A 22,618-nucleotide genomic window follows, 5' to 3' on the forward strand; every position below is an offset into this window, starting at 1 on the left:
GAGCACTCATGTTCTCATCCTATTGAACTCCAGGCAATATAGCTCTGGTTGAAGTTGAGAGGACTCACAGAGCTCTGGGATTGTTTTGCTCATCAGTGTGACTCAAACACACACACACAGAGTGGACACAGCCACCAATAACAAGGTATGATGATTTCGACCCGTTAAAACAACAGTCTACCCCTCTGTTCTGCTGTATGTACAGATGGCTCCACAGTATGCACGTCATTACCTGGACATCTTTTATTTGTCTCTGTTCTGTGCTGCTTCATTTTCACAGCTGCCACTGCTGCCTAAACCACCCACCCCACCAACTGGCTTTGGCCAGTGTGACTCTTGTTTTTACATGTCGGGCCATGTGCACGTACATGTGTAGTTATGTGTCATGTCTCAGAGAAAAAGTGATATGTTTGCTGTTATATAAGGAGGTCCCTGATCACAACTTCAACAGCCTCCAAGGCACACTGGATTTTTTTAAGCCTCCTCAGAGTCCATGATAAACATGATTATCATAAAGGGTTCACTTTTTGATCATATGTTGGAAGTCTAGAGAGCAACAGTTCAAGATTTCTTTCATCTCCAAGGTATATATATGTACTGTCTGTATTTTTACTTACATAAAAAGGCATTGTAATCAGTTCCTAGCGGATACTTTTTACATTCTTCACTTTAAAAGTGCTGTGCAGAATGAACAAAATACCAGCAATTTTGTCTTTCCTGTAACCATGTAAATGCAAGGGTATATCCTCTTGGGAGCATGAATGTGCTTAGCAAAGGTCAGAACAATGTACCTGTCACATAAAGAGATACCTCTAAAACTTATTTTAAAAGCTATGAGTTTTAATACTTTTGAGTATAAATATTGGCCTTATGCCCTGTTTTCACAAGAAACATTGGGTTTTATGAGTATGAATGTCTTATTTCTTGAGAATTTGGCTGGTAGTTGTTGAGATATCTTAGTCTCGACCAATGAAGAGACAGACAAATGAAGCAGCACACTGAGTGACCAAGTGACATCACCATTCTTACTGCGAGATAAGACTAACTAAACAGCACTGCGTTAAAAAACAGGCTGTGTTGGCTGTGGCATGTTGCTTCATGTAAGATAATGAAATACAACCCAAGAATGCCTGTTTGAGTTGTAGATCCATGAGTTTGAAGGCTTACCAGATGCCAAAACAGTGCACAGAGGTTAATAATCCTGTGAGGAAGGATTTACAGCTTTAAAAAGTTCTACAATGACAGTTACACTATCCCTCTTCTCGATGATCACTTGATGCAAAGTAATCTACTAGGAAAGTGCACTTGCACATATTTGATTGGCCATTACAATGTGTTGCTAGATGACATTGCATTGCACTGTGCAAAACGTTGCCAGGTTCCATTTGTTTTCAGTATCCTCTTTGAACAATTGTCACGTCTTGCACCTCTTTGACAGCGTCTTCTGATGATACATTGTACAAGCTAATATGGTTCAAGCTCAAGCCATTAGGCCTTTCCACTAACAGAACAAAAATATCATAGAAATATCTGTTACTGTCCATAGTCATTCTCCTTGCAAGTGAGTATATACATGCCCTCACTCAACTTCACTGGTCAGTTTATGCATCATTCCATGCATATGCTGAGCCAAGTTATGCTTTGCTTTAATTGACTCAGAGTAATTCTTCTCCAATCTTCTGCCAATCTTTGGCCCAGATCTCTTTCTACCGGACAGATTTTCTGTAAAAACTGTAGTCTGTCCATGGGCTTCACACATATGAGGGTCAGCCCACTTCTCTCAGGGCCCAGGTTTGCCATGCTGCCAACTGGCTATTACACTGAGAGATTGAGTGCTTTCCTATCTCTTTCACTGTATCTGTCTCTGTTTTTTATATCAGCATCTGCATCTCCACGTTGTTTTCTTTCCCCTTTTGCCTACAGTCTATTCTACCCTCTGCGAGAGTGGAGTGTATGTGTAGATTTGAGGGGGGCCAGCAATTTTTCTGGTCCTCATTTATCTGCTTTTACTGTGCTCACTTTCTCCAGAGCTGGATTTATAGGGGAACTGGGTCCTGTCAAAAACCTTGCCTCGCACTACCATGTGTGCACACGATGGAGCCTGAAGCTTGGCGTGTGTGAATAATATGGAGAGACTGCTCAACTGTTTCTGACTTTAGGGATTTTTTGTTTCTGTGTGCAAATGTGAAGAAGATAGAAAACCCAAAATGATCTGCCAACTTTGGGGTGGCCAAGTGATATTGTTCATTTTTCTTCACACAAAATTCCTTGCAAATTGTTTTATGCTGTGTACCAACTAGTACTGTATATCCTTCTACACCCAAAATACATATTACATCTACCTCTGCATCTCCTGAAGTGAAATGAAATATCAGAAGTAGTTTTCGTATTCCTCCGAAACACCTATTGAATAATCTTTTATTCTGATGACAGCTTTGATTAACATAAGGCTAAAAAGAGTCATGTAGTCTGTCTTTCTTCAATCAAGTACAACTCTAAGTACAGATCCAATTTTTACTATTTAGTGGTCTGGAGAAAGCCATTCATGCTTTTAATTCTCCACATTTGGACTTCTGAAACCATGATCATTCTGGCATCAATCATAACTTTCCACAATGTCTTCATTGTGGTCAGTACCGCAGCTGTGATTTTAATCAGCACAAACAGATGAAATCACATCATTCCTGATTTAGAGTTTGTGCATGGTTAAGTATGATTATGCATGTCTCTAAATTAGCGGGTGTTGAACTCCCACCACTTTAGGATTCCTTTAAAAAACATGTAGTAGAGTTGCTGTCCTGTCTCTTACACTCTCCATATCTTTTGTCTTATGTTCACTTTTTAACGTCTTAACTATCAAATTTTAGATAGTGACTCATTAACAATATTGTTAGGACAGTCTCTCAGTCTCTGTACAACACACACACTCCTATCAGTTTTAGCTACTGAAGGTAGGATGAAATATGCTGCAGCTGGGAAGTTCACACTTGCCACTGTTGATGGCTAACAGTCACCTCAAGCCTCTATCAGCACAGATTTATTGTTCTGTTTTTCCACCAAGTACCAGGTGGGCTGAAGAGAGGAAGAGCTCCTGCATTTATCTCTGTGCAGATGTAGTGCTCTCCTGCATGCAGGTGGCTCCAATTCTGCTCTAGCTTTTTGAGTAGTTGCAATGAATCAGCCTATGAAAGCCCTAATGTGTTTCATATGGTCCCAGCTATTCTTACTGCTGGGCGGACCTTTCACACTACAGCAAAACAGAAAGTAGATTGGAAGCTCCAGGAATCAAAACATAAACTCTTAACTAGTAGTTTTCAAAGTGCAGTCTGATGCCCACAAGACTGCTACAGTTCATATATGAACACACACACACACACAGACACAAAAGAAATAAATTCTTATTGACACAGTTTAAAGCCACTGTATGGTCATAGCCTGCCTCTCTAACCTTTAGACCTTCTAGATACCCCTCCTCACTTTACAGCTCTCAACTATGGCAAGCACTGTTCATTATAACACTGGGCTTCACAAACCAGGAGCTATGGTGTAAGATTTAATTAGTACAGTATAACTATTGGGATGTCAAATATAATTTCTTATGAAACCAATACCTTCTCTAGTCATGGCCAACAGGGGTCCTAAATGGATCCTGACAGATCCAAAATGAACTACACTGACCTCTCTTGAAGCCAGACTGTGCTGTAACGTCTCTGCAGGAGTCCGAAAGCAGGCGAGTACAGAGCGTCTACAGAAAACTAGTGTGATTGTGAGGAAGTTCAGGCAGGATGGGCTACACTGTAGCTACTGTGCATAGCCCCCATGTGTCTGTAGGCCCTCAGGTTGAATTAACTCCTGTGTTGACTGCGAGACATGACCCGCCGTGGTGAAATTTAGACAGTATTTCACTATGATTTTGTGTGTGTTTTTATGCTGCAAATAAACTGTCAATTCAGGGGGGCTCAGGCCTGATTTTGCTTACATGCGTATAAGGAGGGAAGAGGTCACATGCAGGGGGGGTGGGCAAGCTCCTCTACTGTGGTCTGTCAAGTGTCAACCCAGCAATATTTTAATGCCTGTTAGTGTAGTTGTTGTTGTTATAGTCTGACATTAATGAAGCTCAACGCTACTTTTCTAGGAGGAGCATTCAGCTTTCTGTAGTGCTACTGTAGCTGCAAATGCTCCTTAGATATGTTTGAATTACCTGTAAACTATCTGTAAATTACCTGTAAAAAGAGAGTAGGTTGATATTTTTGATTTTCACGCATTATGCAAATAAATTTTTATTCTGGTGTCAAGAAAATTTACATGAGAGAAATTGAGCATTTATGTTATTTCTTGACCTTTGAGCAATAGTTTGTGAAAAAAAAAATTCAGTCCACTTATCTTTTTATGGAGCTTTTATCCCCATCTCATCGTCTTCTTCAACGGATAGTTTGCAGCCAACTGATCAAACTAACTTTTTTTTTGGTGAATGGTGAGAAAGTTTACCCCACGTCAAACATTGCACCAAAATAAAGTTTGAATATACGTATTATTGAAACAATTAGTCATTTAATTAATAAGTTGATCAACATAAAATTAATCAACAATAACTTTAAAAAGCAATTATTCAATTAAGTCATTTGTCAAGCAAAAAACTGCCAATTACATACTGGTCCCACTCCTCAAATATGAAGATTGACTTTTTTCTGTGTTTTCAGTTTCTCAGTTTTTTTCTCTGTTTCATTGTTAATTGAATATCTTTTGGTTTTGGACAACTTATGATAGGCATTTTTCACTAATTAATCAATTATTCAATAATCAAAATAATCATTAGCTGTATGTCTAAATATGTAAAATATGTGTAATCTACAAGAGGCTGTGCAGTTATCAAAAAATAATCCCTCAGCCTGAAATGAGGGGAAATTAACATCACTGTTCAGACTGGATTATCCTGCTAATACCATGAATATGGTAATATGGCCTCTCAACAGCGATCAAAAATATTGTTCAAGTATTGTTTATCAATAGATGGAAATTGACATTGCCTTGAAATAAATGTTGCTTGACTATTTACTTAGAAACAGCTGATACAAGTAGCCTTTTGGCTATGGGGCTGCTATGTCATGCAGCTGTCTGAAAATAGCATTCTGTATTCTTTGAGGCCGTACATATACAGTGATAACTTATACTGTGGCTGCTTTATACAGTAGGAACACATTTTCTCCTTGTTACCATTACTGTTATTTTCCCTGAGATACTGCTTTATGTTACCGGCATATTTTCCACATCATTCATAATATGTGTTAACGTGATTGGTGTCGTGCCGGGTAATAAAAAAGGGCGTGATGGGTTGATTCACCCAGGCTTCTCCAACCACACTAGAGAGCTGAGCCATATGGCTGTAAATACATTGGAGCACTCTGATGACCTAATTGTTGGACTCATTTTGGAGAAATGAAAAAGAAGTTTGTTGCCTTTTTTGTTCTACTTTTCTGTCTATCCCCACCAATCTCTCTTATTCTGTCACTTCTACTGTACTTACACATTCAATCACACTGGCCTACAAAAGGACCAGCTGGTTGCCAGTTTAATTCCCTGGAATGGTTGTGAAAGTCAGTCTGTGTGTAGCAAAAGCATAGCACACAGTAACTGTGAAGTGCCCACAATAAAGGCATTGAACCACTCACTTTTTTAGTGGAGCTACAGTGCCCTCTTAAAATGTTCTTTCATGCTGTTGTTGTCAATAGAAACCTTATGCAGTAAAAAGTAAGTGCTGTGATTCATAATCTCACTCTTTTGCTGGTCAGGGTGAGCCATCATGCCAACTTGTACTGTATATATTGGAAGAATGTGTCATTCAGTGGCTTCTAGCCAGAGGTCTGAGCAACTACACTAATGAAGCCACATCTCCCCACATGAACACAAGTGACATGCTCAGCTTTTTTCAGCACCAGATACAGTATGATCCCAAACTACTCGGCACACCTCTGAATTTTGTAAAGGCATTATTCACTACAGAATCACACACACTGGTTGTCAAAACATGATCGATGTAAAATGACTTGCCTCTCGGTTCTTTTGGTTTTGGTTGTCATCCAAAGTGATGTGTTTTTGTATTTGTTTCAAGTTAGCGCTGTGAGCACTGTAACAGAATAGCATGGATGTGACCACAAACTTTTCATTAGTCAGTAGTACTCAGTACATGATCTCTCTACAACTTTGGTCAGGCTATGAATGAAGAAAGTAAAGTTTAATTAAAATGCATAGCAACACCATGACATTAGACCATGATATTCAATCAATTTCTGAACCTTTCCAGCTCCATCAGACTCCCTACAGACACAAGATTAGTCAGATTTGTGTCTTTTATGAACACTGTACTTTGAGAATACCTTGAAAATCTGTAATTGCAGCAAGTCAACATGGTAACTAAGTTGCACTTCTCCCAGCCATTTTTAGCCACACTAGCAGGGCAGTTCTAGGGCAATGTTGGTCAGGCGTGATGTATGATGGTTGGTTCACCACTTTGTTCCAGACTGCGATGTTGCAACTATTTGATGAGTCGCCATTTTGCACAGATATTCAGGGTCCCCAGAGAATGAATCCTGAAGACTTTGGTGTTTTCCTGACTTTTCATTGGGCGCCACCAGCAGGTGAAATTTATCTCCATCTGCTCAATGGATAGGCACAAAATTTGGTACAGACGTTCATATTTCCCATATAATCCCATATAATCTTACTTACTTTGATGATTCCCTGACTATTCTGTAGCACCATCATTGGGTCAAAATACTTTATGACCAAATACCTGCAAAACTATGGCAACCTCAGCTGTACTTTGTGTTAAGTGCTAATTAGAAAATGTTAGCATGCTACATTTGGGCTACAACATGCTACAACAGGGGCAGCTGTGGCTCAGGAGGTAGAACGGGTTGTCCACTAATCGGAAGATCGGTGCTTTAATTCCTGGCTCTTACAGTCCAGTGCGTGAATGTGTGTAAATGATTAGAGTCTGTCTGATGGGCAGGTTGGGACCTTGCATGGTAGCCCCTGTACCCATTCAGCGTATGAATGTGTGTGAATGGGTGAATGTAACTCATAGTGTAAAAAGCACTTTGAGTGGTTGGAAGACTAGAAAGGCACTATACAAGTACAGTCCATTTACCATTTAACATGCTGAACTAAGATGGTGAACATAGTAAACATCAGCATGTTAACATTGTCATTGTAAGCATCTTAACATTAGCATTTCATTCAAAACACCACTGTGCTTAATCTAGCATTATTGGCTAGCATTATTTTCCCTTTTTTATACTTTAACCTTGATTTGTCGAACTTTGAGCCATTGAAGTTTGAGGATGTTTGGGAGGTCTGGCCTGGGCAGCAGCAGTGATTTAATCACTGAAAGCACCTACTGGTCTCACCAGATTCATCTTAAACAGAACAAGTGCTTTCTGAACCTGTGTTGATCTGTTTTGTTTCAAGCTCCACTCCAACTGTCCTCTCTCCAGTGTCCTCCGTCTCTTTCAGTGTCTGGTTTAGTAATGAAGACAGCTTTCCAAGTAGGTGAAACCTCCAACCGCCATGACTCTGCCTCAGATCTGTCTGTCATTCTGATACAGACAAGCCCAACGTTACCTTCCATACCCATGCTGAATGCACCATAGTGCCATTGCTGGCTCAAATGCAGTCATACTAAATTGTGCTACAGTTGAATGATAGGCAACAATGACGTGTAATTTCCATTGTTTGGTGTAAATCATCATGTGGGAACGATCCTCCCTGCCATCCTGAAGGCCTTAATGATTGTTAGCAGAACTAATATGTTCATCTCTGTCTTTTTCCATCTCTCTTTCATCTATGTTTCTCTCTAGGTTGGTGGTTTGTCAGCACAGCAGAGGAGCAGGGCTGGGTGCCGGCCACATACCTGGACTCCCAGAATGGAACTAGAGACGACTTGGATCTGGGCACTTCCAGGACTGGAGAAGGTTAACCCAGACACACACAAACAAAACATTATTAGATTCATAAAACACAGAAAGACATAAACGTCATCCTGGCTGTTGTTATTTGAGAAATGTCTGCGTGGAACAGGCCATGATTTCTCAATAATGGTTTTTGTGGCCGTTTTTTTCTTTGTTCACATCTCAATCTAAGACTGAAAGCAACATAGAGAGCTTACTACTAAACACACAAGCACATACACTTACACACTTCCAGTCACACATTAGGAACCTTGAAGACCACAGTCGCAACACCATGGTGAAATGGTACCAGACCGCAGCCAAAGGGTTTGCAATATTTTGGCACCACAGAAAATTCCTTTCAACTCCCCCGGGAGGCTGCAACTCTTGCAGGAGCCTCATTTTTTTGTGACCCTTTCCTCCTTAATGTTTAGTCTGAATGCCGGGATGGAGCATTTCATCACTGTCATAAGCCCCTTTCTGCTTTTAGACCAAGGGAAATCCAATAGAGATAAATAACGTGCAAACACACAAGTATGCACACATGCATGCACAGAGATGCTTATGAAACTCTTTGGTACATGCACACAGTTCTCTATCTGCAGTAGTGTTTGGTAATGAAAAAAGGATGGGGCAATAGTTAATTGTTCTGTAGTGTGCCACTGGATTATCCGACAAACATTTTCTGTTTCTCATTAAGACATGCCAGCCTCTGTGCTTCATTGAACTGTGCACATTCTGTGAGAGACACACACACACACACACACACACAAAAACACACTTTGCTAAAATGATGACAGCTCGTGCACAGCTGACACTGTCATTGTTATTTGCTGTTCTCATTCCTTTCATGGATTTCTTCCCCCTCATACACACTGACACAGCCTTAATAGATAATGCCAGTGCCTGTAATTGTGAAGTCTCTTACAATTGTGTATCCAAGTGATAAAATAACAAACTGATGGATTCAATGTTTTTAGGGTTTGGCCTTCTTGTTTTCTTTTGTATTTCTTCATTGTTCAGATATACAAAAGTTGAATTTTGTGTGCAGTAGGATATCAAACAACTACATTCAGTTCCATCTTTTGAGGGATAATAAATGAAATAACATACATGGCATGGCAGCAAGTTGTTTAACTATTTATATGATAAAAAACTGAAACAGCTGTTGGTTTATCACAGCCTTTTGTGGATTTTATGAGTGTAGACTAGATTCATCTGAGCAGGCAGAGGCTACAGAGCCCTCTGACAGTGGGTCTGGGCTAGTCTCTCCCCTGTCCACTGACACAAGTTAATTTACCTGCCATAACAGGCACAGCTGATGTCAGAGTAGCTTTTCTCAAATGCAGAGCTTGAACTGTCTACCTGTCATCTCTTCCTTTCATGGTGCAGAACTTTATTGAAATAACCAGCATTTTTGGCTGCTTATTTCTGATATGGTCTAAGGCAACTAAGGGCCTTAGTTGCTGAGATCTTGGAATACAGAAACTTTGCTACAACAAAGCCCAACAGGGTTACTACTAACGCAGGTACAATAAGGCAATTAAAATTGTCTTATTTTTGGTAGGAATTATGCCAAAACCAACACAATAAGTTGCAATAAACCTGAATTTTCCTTGAAGCCTGTGGGTTGCATCACATTTGACTTTCTTACTGTCTTCTTTCTCTCTTAACCAATTTATTAGTAAGTGCCTGAGCTCACAGCTACACACAAGTACACACACTCTCCCCCTCCACCCATCCCCATCCTCTGTCAGCGGCCCTCATTTTCCCATTAGACCTGGTGTCTTTGTGTTTGCACACATCGTCACTTCTTATTCCTGATCTCCCTCTTCCTGCTTCCTGTCGTTTCTTACATCTCATTATCTCTGCGTGGTCTGTAACCTAATTCCACTGACAGCTCAGCTCGCTGGTGAGGAACAGACAGGCACAGCCTGGCCCTGGTGAAATTACCTCGAAATAACATTTCCCTTTGTGCCTTCCCATAGCTGATATTTCAATTAGGAGGTCAACAGCAGTAGGGTGGTGCTCAGTGGGATGAATGAAAGGCAGAGAGTGGAGGGGAATCAAAATGGAGAGGAAATGACAAGTAGCAGAAGCACACAAAGGGAGAGAGGACGGATGTCAAGCCGAAGGAACGATGGAGAGATAAGAAGGTGAAGAGAGGAAGCGAATGAACAGACAGAAGATGGAGAAACTGAGTGGCAGAGAATTAGATTACCATAGTAGAAAGACAGATAGAAGACAAATGCTGTTTCCATCTTTCCTTCCCCTAATTAATGTGTTTGCTCTTCATGTGGCCTCACAGAATGCATGAAGATAGGAAAATGACCCATCATGTTATGACTGCTGCTTTATCATACAGGCTTTTAACTAACAAGGAGTGAAAGAGGTTGAGAGTTCAGCACACATTAGCTACAGATTGTGTACAGTCCCATAGAGACACTGGATGTAGACCTCTTTAATTTCTTCCTAGTCGATCAGATGATCTAAACTCATGAGTGGAGAATATAGTAATGTTATCATCATCATCATCTCATGTCAGTTTTCATCATGTTGGTGTCATGAAAGCATGAAAGTCAATTAAAAGAGCACTCTGCTGATGTAGCATTGCACTCCTATAACATTGTTGGACTCATGATAGACAGTCTAAAAAATTAACAAAATCAACTCCGCAGAACCAGAGATATCATCTTTTTTTACTCCACGCACTCTTCTTCCTTGTCAAAACATAATGCCCACATTACCCACAATGCAACTTGGCTGCAGATGGTTTGGTTGAAGATTTGAGTGTGTTATGCTAGTTGTGTCTAATGTAGCCTCAAACTGCAAACGTCAAGTAGAGATGAGGAACAGGGTACAAAGGTCTGATAACCTCCGTTCTTTCTAAGTCCACAACTCTAGATTTGTTTCATTTTCAAACTTGTAGTTTTCAGCCCCAACTGACGCTGACTCAAGTGACATCACTCTAGGCAATTGATCAAATTTCACGTAGCTTCCTCTGGAGCCACAAAAGGCTTTACACAGTCTGTTTTACATGTGCAGTGGTACTCCCAACACTGTCAACACTGTTGACACTAAAATGTCACCACCATTAAAATAATAATTATAATATTATTGTTTTCAGTGCTTACATAGATGTTTATCATGATAGTTCCACAGTAGCTGTCTTCTTACCTTCCTATCAGAGTGAAACCAAACACTGGATCATTGACTGTATATAAATATGGACGTCATGACAGTTCCCCAAAAGCGAATCCAAAACCACCGATTGTCCCCTGGTGGCTGGCTGCAGTATAGGTCATAAATCTGTTGCAGTAGGAAGTGGAGATGCATTGTCCATATTCATATACGGTCAATACACTGGAACAAGATGCTCTCTGACTAGCTGACTTATGATACAGTATGTGCGCAGATATTAAAATTGAAAGATTTGCTGATGACCATTGTCCGCATGTTTCACATTCATGATGATGTTGAAAGTGGGGTTTAAATATATGAATAGGGTTAAACGTGAGTTAAATTAACACCTCTGAAGCTAAATGTAGGACTTATTGCAGGGTTGTTGTATTGGATGTTTGGATTTTATGTATATCTTGATACAACTGAAAGAGCTTTTTGCCCAAATAAACTCCAATGTAAGATATAAGGGACACAATCCACAGTCCTCTTTCAATGCAAAAGTGCATTCTTCAGTTCAGCTGAGGCTAACATGAGGCTTCAGCTCTCTGAGTTAGTCAAGTCAAGTGGGTGTCTTACAAAGTTACAGTCTTTTTTTACTACAAAATTCCCATTACGTCTCTGTCTCACCACTGCAACTCAGCGAGGTAACACTGTCCACAGAAACACAAAGACACAGTGTTATTTCCGAATGATAAATAGAATGGGTCAAAATACAATCGGGCAGCCAATTCTGCCCGTTCTGTCTGGGGAACCCTGTATGCCTGTGAACCAGGATGGTGCTCCCTCTAACCCTCTCCTCAAGTTAATCTCACATATGCCATTTTGTTTTTTGCTTCTTTCTACGTTTACACAGTGACTATACACACTTTTCAGTAATTAAAAGTTCTGAACTCACAGTTTACTTAAACAGTGAAGAAATGTCAATAAAGGTTTGGATGTTTTTATGGGACAGCAGCTAACTTTTTAACATTTACTGTACTTGGCTAAAATTCTTGTTACCCTTGCAAGATATGATCTACTGGCTTCATAGTAAGAAGTTGTTTATTTGACATCATCCCTTGGAAAACTTCTCTGTTCTAACAACAACAGCTTTTTTTTGCCTTTGTTAATTTTGCTAATTCATGCTTCCTATACTAACTCCATGCTTGTTTCTTTGTTTTCCCTTTTGGTTGCTCCTCATCCTCATCAGTTACTAAGAGACGCAAGGCCCATCTGAAGAGGCTGGACCGCCGCTGGACTCTCGGGGGTATAGTCAACCGCCAGCAGAGCAGAGGTGAACATGGAAACAGCTGATACACACACACTCACACACAGAATACACAGTGAGAGTAAATGTATACATACGTACATGGACGTGGACACATAATACACAATTGTCAACATAGTATACAATTACAACAAATGCATTCAAAACACTTTCAGTTGTACAAACACACACTGTATCTTATTCCGTCTCTCTCCATCTTTCTTTCCCTTTTAATTCAGTATATAAATGCTTCATTGGCATGATGATCAAATCATTGTTTCCTTAGTCCTCTGTCGACAAAAGATAATGGGCCTCATTTACTAATATGCTATTCTTACTTGGCGTAGAAAATAAGTGCGCAAAATTACCATAGGATTCATGACACGTGCACACCGGCCAATTTGGTTCTTACCACTGTGTGTATGTTAATGAATCAGAATCATTCTAAATTGACAGGCGTGTGCGTGCGTGCATGCAAGCTTAAAATACACCTCTCATTTGAGGAAATTTTAACGGAAGATTCATAGCAGTTATTCTCTGATACAAATTTATCTTTTGTTAGGGCCCTTTATATACTTTGCAGAAATGTTGCACATTTTAATAAAACTCAATCAGCTGTGGTAAGCTAATGGTTTGCCAGAATAAAATGTTTGCATACCTAATGATAAAATAGGGCTGCCAAGTTTTGACTTCAGCTTGGAGTGAGATCTGTGAGATTTGGGGGCGGCAGGAGGATACTTTAGTAGTATTTGTTTTAGTTCATGATAAAATGAGCATGGTTAATTGACCCACTCGACCTCTCTCTGGCCTTATGAACCAGCACCTTTTTCATAAGATGTTTTCTTTTTAAGATTGAGGTTGCTATGAAAACAAATAATTATTATAAGAAAGATTATCAGAAGAATGGCTATTTCATATTTGAAATTATATTTATATAAAAAACATTATGTACCGTAATATGGTAAAAGGTCGCAGGCTACTAGGCCATCTTCAAGGCCAAACAAGGACAAACAATTTATAGAAATGAAATAGTCTTACAACACATCACAATATGATTTGGATAATTAAACCTGGTTAAACAGTGTTAAACCTGAGGGTTGATATTCTCAATCCTCACAAGGCATCTTCAAAGTCTAACAATTGCAACAAAGTAGAAACAATCTGAATGAATGAAATGGCCTCACAACTAACCTAAAAACCTATTTTTGGGACTCACAAGATAGCTTCAGAGTGGCAGAGACACAGAGCGTCCTGTAACCATAGTAACTCACGCTCACTCCTGCCTGCGTGTGCATGGCGCAGACCTTACTGGGAGAGGGAGAGACGCTGTACTGCTGCCAGAAGAGCCACTGACTGAGATTACTCTGAGCAGCATGCATGGGAATAAAATACAATATAAGAGATTTGTGTATATTTCTCGTTGAACAACTCACTGCTGCACGGTGCTGCTGTTGTGCTGTGCTGCTCTGTCTTATCTGTACCTGTGCTCTCAGTGTCCTCTCTTTGTGCCCCAACGTTATCAGTTATGAATTTGTTTTTCACTTTGTAAGAAAATGGACGTGTGGTGTGAGAGCATGTAAAAAGTGTCAGTTGCATGAGTCTCATGGTCAATGCGTGTGAGATGGCAGCCCTGGATAAAATGCTTCTAGTTTAAAATAGACAGTTAATTTGAAGAAGTTTTATCTGAAGATTGAGAACAATTGTTCTGATGTATGTTATTATAACAACATAATAATCATTTGTTAGTGCCTTTTACATACCGTTCCAGAATTGTTGCATTTTTCAAGACAGAATTAGCGTACGAAGTACCTAACATAAGGTCACATAATAACACCTGAGCCAATTCCATCCACTGATGAAGACTTTGAGTCTTCATTTGAAACACATATACCGTACACACCCTCCCCACACACTATAGAAACAAATGTACAGCACAACCGCTGAGCCCTTTCAGTGGCCCCTTCCTCATGTAGTTCCACATATTATGTGGCCACATGGTAAACAACCTCATTTACATCCTCATTAGACTGCCAACAACAACTGGCTTCAAGTATCTAGCGGGAGCAGCATATTGGGTGGCCATGAGTCAGCTCTGACAGTAAAATTTCAAATCTCACTCCATCAAACTTGGAACGCTCTTCATCTCACACCAAACAATAAAATAATTGGACTGCATCAAACAGATTTGTATGATTAAGGCTCTTCAGCTTCCACATTACAGATACAACAACCTTGACGGCCACTGAGCTCTGTGAAATGATTGTATAGCAGGACTGCTGCTCAATTAAAACAAGCTCTCTTAGGTTTAAAATGCTGTTCTTAATTCTTCTTCTTAATTCTAAAAAAACAAAACAAAACACACAACATGAAAATATTCTTACACACTTTTAATTTTTGTATTCCGCATGTTACCGGCGGTTTTGTTGAATCATTATTTTTTTAATGCTGAAAGAGAAACATGAGCGTGTCTGAAAAAACACAGCCACCTCTCTTTGGTGTGAGTCGGCACTTTCTAATCCAAATTTTTCTCAGACTGTCAGTTATGCACTTGTCTGGTTCCAGGATTAGTCAGGGCTTCTAACAGACGCCTTGTAGTTTTACTTTGTTTATGGAAGCTGTTCATGGACCTGCGCAGCCTCCGTAAAACCTTTAAAAACACTCATTGTTTCCCATTATCATAATATAGCCTGGCTGGACTGGCTTGTGTTACCACCTTCCCCCAGTCCAGCAGGCAACAAGACATAGATTAGTAATTCTCAGAGGAGATTGAATGCATGGCAAACTCAGGTCAAATGGTGTGTGCTTCTAGTCCAGACAGCGCTAAGTGACTTATACTGTACAGGACAGAAATATTTTGGTGTAAAAACAGCTCGGGCCCCTGCTTCTCCTAAAAACACACATGCTAACATACAGGGAATATTCTATTCTATATAACAGCTTGAGGCAGTTGATACAGGGTAAGTTACACACATGCTGACATACTGCACTCATGTTGTTAATCCTCTGGTTTTGTTAGGCAGAATATAGTGGTAGCAGTTAAGAGACAGGGATTCATTTACTTTACTTCACAGCTGATTTAGGGATTGAAACCTACAACATTCTACTCACAAGTCGAAATGACTAAAGTAGAAATATTAGAGGATTACCGTTTACAGTATACCATCAATCATGGACTCATAGGAATCATATAGCTGGTCAGGAGTGTTACCTGATTGGATATGTCTCACCGAACAGTGAAGCCTGGCCTGAATGAGCCAGTAGGAAGTGTGAAAGTGGGACAGCAGCCCAATCTGCAGACTGGTTTTAATCACACAGACCTCTATAGCGCATAGATGAGTCACCCGGCTAGCTGTCGCCACCAGAGAATGAGGGCATGAAACACTTTTGGAGGCCATGTTCTTAAATTCCACCATAGACCACTTACTTTTTTAGACACCTAGCTTTTTACTGTCTTGGTACTATTTCATTTTGTTTTGTACACTATCTTGTGTGATGGCTCTTTGTTTTTTAAGCCACATTTCTGTACACTCACACACTTACATTTAGAAACATATCACTTTCCTCAAAGGTAGCCAGCTGCCCAGCCCCAGAATTTTAGGGCTGGGCAGCTAAACTCTAGGTTTACTGTGTATCAACTGGTTTTTGCTGATTTAACTGAAAATTGCACCACTGAAGCACAGAATTAACTGACATGAAATGGGATTTCAAAATCTGAAGCTCATCATAAGAAAGTTTTGTGCTTATATGTTGCATATTACCACATATCAGATCTGGGACCACCATTCGAGAACCTTTACAAACTAGACTGAGAGTGGGAGGAGCAGGGGGGTAATGGGGGACCAACAGCTCATTTTTACCCCAGGGTCCACTGACAAGTTAATCTGGCCATGCTGCCATGTAAAAATGTCTCTCTCATCATGTCAGGGCAAACATGCAGACCAGACGTGCTTCCAGTTGCTCTCTTTGCCCATTAGTAAGACATTATAACTAATGCATTACTGATTTCATTACAGGCAACCAAACGTGAAATACTGGGGATCAAATCCAGAAACCTTTAGCCTAATCTGCACATACACAGTTTGATGCATATGCTTTTATGTTTTCAGTTGAAAGGCATGTGATCTGAAATCAGAGGCAGCTGTACTGTATATGAAATACATCACTGGTTATCCAGATTTGTTCACCACTGGCTCTCAGTTGGTCCAAAAATATGAAGGTTGGTTGGATTGACAATGCTGTACCCTGCAGGCGTTGGAGTTCTTAGTTTTGTCAGACCTCTTCTTGTAGTATATTGCTGCCTAACATATTCAGTAAGACAGCCTTGGTTTAACTTAGATAGAGAATTTGAAGCATTGCTGTGTGACTGTTATGATTTATTGGTTGTAAGAATTGCATTATATTGATAAAGCCACATGTAAGGTTACAGAGGACTTGAGGAAAACTGAGGACAGAGGAGTTTCACATGGCAGTGAGTGTTATTGGCTTCACTGCAAACAAGCTAATAGCTCCTGGACCAGTAGCTCTTTTTCCACCATAGAAAATAGCCTCATCATGAAAGCTGCAGCTCCTGCTGACTGGAGTCATGTCAAACTCAGTTTTTCTAGATTTTAACTTATTCATTCACCACCTCTCTTCAATTTGTAACTACATCACTGTCTGTCGACAAGCTGCCCAATTACTGTACACTGTCTGTCTCTGCCTCAACTCAGTTCAACTCTGCTTTAGCCAGACCTGGATCAAATACCACTACTCTATGTGTAGGTAGTGGTTTGATTTTGTGTTGAACTGCTGGCTTTGGGTTTACAATGAGGAATAATATGATAAGCAGAAAGTTAAGACAAGTACGAGAAAGTGTAGAACACATTCATAAATAAACATGTGTTCTCTCGAATGTTCTTGTGCATTTAAGAAAATAAGAAGTATTTGCAGCTAGTATTTGTCCCACCTTTCTGACATCCTTATCCTCCCAACTCTCTTACCATCCCTGTTCCCCGTCTCTGCTTTGTGAGTGGAGGCACCACTGTCCCTGCCTGATAATGCATTGCTGAGTAAGCGATAAGAAACGGGTGAATGAGGTTTTACAGCTCTGCACAGACACTTGATATACAGTTTGATTTAGTAGCACTGGCAAAGAACAAAAACAAAGACCAATCATGTAGGATTTATGTGTTTGGAGGGTGTAATTTGCTAATGGAGGCAAGCAGTCGTATACTCTCTTGCCTGTTTGCTGACAGATTTCTTTGCCTTTTATGTGACGCATCATAACGAAGATGAAGACATGATCCACAGATCTTGACAGTAAAACAAGGGCATGCTCAGGACTCTAATTAAATTACCGAACATCTCTTTGTTGACTCTCCTGTGCTCTGACACAAAGCCAGGTCAGCGTGTCTTGACCTCTCTTGGGGTGTTGATTGGCTATTGACGGTGAACCTCGTCAGGTACTCGGCAGGGGAGGCGTCTTGCACTCCGAGATTCAATACGAACCGTCCTCCCTTCACCCTGCTGGCAGTCATCTGTGCTTTCAGAGAGTGCTATCACTTACAGCAGGTCCCTAATCTGATTTATAGAGTTCTGCTGACCGCCCACTCAACTCACTGTTCTGTTCCTGCGGTGTGACGCCAGCGCCAACACACACAAATAGAGATGGACACTGAGGCACATGTACAGCTCATGAAAGACACACACAAATGTGATTAATAGATGTGATTAATTTAATCTTTCATCTTTCATTCCAATCCTTGGGGGAATTAAAAGTTATAACTGTGATGACATGATAATCCACAACACATACACATACACACACACACACACAAAGTTACAAGCAGTGTGAAAGATTTTGTTTGTAGTACATCAACACACACATAACAAGCACATACATTCAGGTAGATGTTCCAGATTGCTCTGTAAACCACCCCAGTTGTTATTCCCTGTCCATCTGCAAGTACTCACCCCAACCTCTACACGTTCACACACACAACATGCCTGAGTTCAGTGCCAGACATTCCACTCTGCTCCACATTATTGACCTCAGCTGCTCTGAAATGACAGGCAGGAGAGGAATATGAATCCCTACTGTCTGGACATACCCCACCTATTAAAAGCATGCATTCAGATGAATACGCACACACATACGTACGTCTGAGATTCCCCTCAGCCATCTAAGGTCGTATTCTCTCCTGTCTGTCATTTATTCATTTATTACTCTCATTTATTCAATACATATTTAGTTTCTTATACCCTTTTCTGTCACTGAGGTCATCATATTACATATTTAGGTGACCTTTCTTCCTCTGCATATCATAATAACTCATTAGCCACTGAAAAACAATGTGATGTCCAGCAATCTGCCAGACTTTTGCCCCTGCTCTTTTCTCTTCTTTTGCCTTGTTGTCTATAAATCTCCTAACCTTATACTGCTCCCCACTAAGCCCATTGTAAGATTTCCTTCCCTACAGGGTCTTGGAAGCCTAGAAGAGCGTGAGAGAGGAGTGGCGGTCAAATAGGGATCTGAGTAGAGAGATGTTGGTCCAAATATCTTATCTCCTTGAGGGAGGCCCTAATGTAGGCCTACTGCTAGAACAGGAATCTCCCTATGGAGAGAGAACAAATACTGTATCAGAGTCCAGATAGCATGGATAGGAAACAGTAGGTTCAGCCTGTAGAGGGAGCCGTATGTTATTATTGTGTAGGACAAGGGGGGAGAGGGTTGTGTTTGTGTTGGTATGGAAATAGTCAGAGCATTTTAAGTAGGTCACCCTCCCCATTTTTTTCCTCCTCATAAGGCCCTCTGAGAAGACTTAAACTACACAGTGGTTTAACCCCTTAATGTAAGACTGTTAAATGATAACATTTCACTCACTTTGTTCCTTTTCCTCTCTCTTCCTTCGTTCCTTTACCTCTCTTCACCTCCAGAGGAGAAATATGTGACGATACAGCCGTACACCAGTCAAGGAAAGGATGAGGTCAGCTTTGAGAAAGGGGTCACCGTGGAGGTCATCCAAAAAAACCTGGAGGGCTGGTGGTACATCAGGTGAGAACTGCCTCCCATCATGAGTAAATTGTGCGTCAGCTAAGAGAACTTCAACAACTGTAAGACAATCAATCGAAAATGTTTATTGTCATCCAATCTCAAAAGGAACGAGTCCTCAGAGAGCAATGAGATTTCTGGTAGTCGTCATTGCTTAGTGCTGTGATCAAGGCAATGGTCTCCTGCAGCTCTCATTTGCGTAATGGTATTGAGGAGAAACCATTAACATATGGCGCTCTCCACAGATCAACTGGGTGTCCTGCCCAGGATACCTAATCTGTATGTGTATGTCTGCGTGTGTACACATACAGTGTGTGTGTGTTGTTTATTCAGCCAGTGTGTATTTCCTGCCAGTTGTTTGTTTCCTTGTATCCCAGAGAGCATTGGAGTGGAGCTCCACTGCACAGCTGATTACTATCACATGCTGCCTTGTGGCATCTCACATACACATACAAATATATGTTAAGAGTGTGCGTGCTTATATACAACACAAACATACACACAGAGTCCCTGTAACAAACAGTGCTTGCGTGTAGCGAGTGTGCTGGTGTGATATGTGTGGTATATGGCTAATATGTATTCACAAACTGCTTCTTCAAACAGCTTGTTCACTGCTCAGCCCTCATTGCAATGCACAACGAGTCATTTTAGAGCATGTTGTCCAATAAGAAATAATCCTCCAGATGTACATCTTAGTCATGCTGCTCTCAGTGCTGCATGCTGCTTTTTTAGTTATGGAGACTCCTTGTGGTTGCAGTTGGAATCATGCAACAGGGAAGCAGTTACTTAAAAGTAAGAACATTGCCTATTGTTTCACAAAGCACTCTAAAATGACTCTTTTCGCATAACAATGAATGTTGAAATGTGGAGAAGCAGTCTCTTTTTGCATATATTATGTAGGCTGTTTACAAGCCTTTGGCTACCCCTACATTACTAGAATTAAAATTGTGTCTTTTTTTAACCTCTTCCACCCCCCCCCCCCCCCCCTTTACTACAGACCCATTTTTTAGGGGGAGACAGGGGATCTTTAGGGAGGTAGCAGGTCAACAGTATGTGTCATAGAAGTGGTATACATCATCTGAAAGCTGGGAATGTGAATATTAATTTGTGATGCAGCTCAGCATTGTATGTATAAGTACTTGGAACGTTATGAAGTATATGATGGCCATTCCCATGCTCATGTCTCACAAGTTGTTGCAGCAATTTTGGGTTGATACCATTTGTTATACAGATTTGGTGCAATTTTGACCACTTGAGAACTGATAAAAATGGTCAAAAATCCCTCCAAAATATCTCATTAAGACACCAAGACCTTGAGGAACACCATAGAAAAATCCATGCTATGATTTGTCATCAAAAACTTTTGACAAAGATTTCTGTAAGATTTCTGAAAGAATTGCATTTTTCAGGGATTTTTTGAGCACTTTTTGTTCTGGAACTTGCTCAGAAACCCCCATATTGTCAATGTACCTAATTTTCATGAGACTGTGATTATCCCAGAGGTCACAATACGTCATTTTATACTGAGGTCAAGTTTCAAAAAATGGTCTCACTACAATTAAATGGCTACTATGGGGACTGTATTTATTTATTCTGTATTCTTCCCCCAGACATTTAGGGAAAGAGGGCTGGGCCCCTGCCTCCTACTTGAAAAAGGTGAAAGAGGACTTCTCCCCCCGCAAGAAGACCTTGACGGGCCCTGTGGAGATCATTGGCAACATCATGGAGATCAGCAACCTGTTGCAAAAGAAGTCAGTCAGCGAGAAGGACATCCAGACAGACGGCGAGGGTAGCACCACACCGGAGCGCCACATCTCCAAGAATGAAATCAGCTTGCCCATGCCCTATAACTCTGAAATCAATGCTGAAACGGGCAGGAGGCTGAGTGCAGGCCGTGACACCAACAGTCCATGTCTGGGAATAGCAGCGAGTGCTGCCCTAAATGAAAATAAAGGGAGAGGTGAGCCGGGGTCCCCAGCTGTTGCACGCGTGGCACCGCATAGAGTGGAAATTGGTGGGTATTTGTGGTTTTTTAGGAGACAAGCCTTCTGTATCTGTGAATAAATCAGTAAATGCATTGAACCTGAGTGGAGGAGGATTTGTAGTGTGTGTATGAGAAATTAAGATTGTCATTTTCCTTTTGTATAGGCTTTGATGCAATAGGTAAGCCTCATGGATGCCATTTCTGTTGGTGTAATCTGAAAACATGTCTGTCACACTAACTTAACATGGGATTTTAAAATGTTTGGCGTGTGGATTTCCATTTTACTCACATACTAAGAACGGTTTATGTTTACTAGCTTGTGTTCCTGTTGGATGAAGGTTGAGTACATTGCAAAGACAATTTAATAAGATGTTTCTTTGTTTATCAGGGTCTCCAAATCTGAGACAAAAACCTCCACCAAGAAGAGACACCAACTTGGTAAGATATTTTCACAAACTACTACTTCCTAACAACAGAAAAGAAAAAGACTATTAATTAGCTCCTCTATGTTTTTGATAATCTGAATCGATCACTTTAAATATTACACATACTGTGATATGTATATATTATAATAATATGCAGTCATAAATCTTATCTTGAAATGATTGACTGTTTAGTTTTTATTCCTATTCGTTCTAAAGTCATTGTCAGATAGAATATAATGATGGCTAGATATGTCAGCTGCTCACATCTCTCCCCCTTTGCTGTACAGGGATTCCAGTTACCCAAACCACCAGAGCCCCCTGCTGTGGAAGCAGAGTATTACACTATAGCAGATTTCCAGTCCTCGATCTCTGATGGCATCAGTTTCCGTGGAGGACAAAAGGCTGATGTAAGAGGCCAGAGCCACATTGTTGTCACTGAGATGAAGACAGTCAGGGCTCATTGAATATGTATGTCAACTGAGTGCTCCCCAGATAGACAGGAAAGCTGAGGCAATAGAGATACGACCTTGATATTTGTGTTGGAATACGATGATGTAGACAGAATTTGCTCTACGGAGAGCATAAGATGAAGATGACATAAATTCCTTCAGGGTTTTTTTTCTAAGTTATGTTGAGCTGACAATTCTGTATAGTGTGTTTACTTTTGTCATTAACGTTTGTGCAAGTAGATGTATAGCACATGTAAGAACAGCACGTCTTTGATTGTCCAATCATCTAACCCCCTAACCATAACCCATTCTAGTGTTTGACAAATATAAATGAAAAATATTCCCTTAAATAGTT

At 40.5% G+C, this 22,618-nt stretch overlaps 1 protein-coding gene across 6 annotated transcripts in view; it reads left to right on the forward strand.

Annotated features, from left to right (window-relative positions):
• sh3pxd2aa (SH3 and PX domains 2Aa) overlaps positions 1–22,618 on the forward strand; it is a 110,426-nt gene that overhangs the window by 77,565 nt on the left and 10,243 nt on the right. For 4 of the 6 annotated variants that reach the window (XR_010927837.1, XM_067584380.1, XM_067584382.1 and 1 more), the window contains 7 exons: positions 7,857–7,970; positions 12,319–12,402; positions 19,291–19,408; positions 21,016–21,419; positions 21,554–21,568; positions 21,778–21,827; positions 22,102–22,221. Coding sequence is in view for 5 of the 6 variants with exons in the window: in XM_067584380.1 (XP_067440481.1) it covers positions 7,857–7,970; positions 12,319–12,402; positions 19,291–19,408; positions 21,016–21,419; positions 21,554–21,568; positions 21,778–21,827; positions 22,102–22,221 (905 nt within the window). In the remaining variant the exon portion in view is untranslated. The remainder of the gene's footprint in view (positions 1–7,856; positions 7,971–12,318; positions 12,403–19,290; positions 19,409–21,015; positions 21,420–21,553; positions 21,569–21,777; positions 21,828–22,101; positions 22,222–22,618) is intronic. The other 2 variants (XM_067584381.1, XM_067584383.1) reach the window with 1 other exon arrangement.

The sequence above is a fragment of the Thunnus thynnus genome, chromosome 3 (genome assembly GCF_963924715.1).
Source record: "Thunnus thynnus chromosome 3, fThuThy2.1, whole genome shotgun sequence".
NCBI lineage: Eukaryota > Metazoa > Chordata > Actinopteri > Scombriformes > Scombridae > Thunnus > Thunnus thynnus.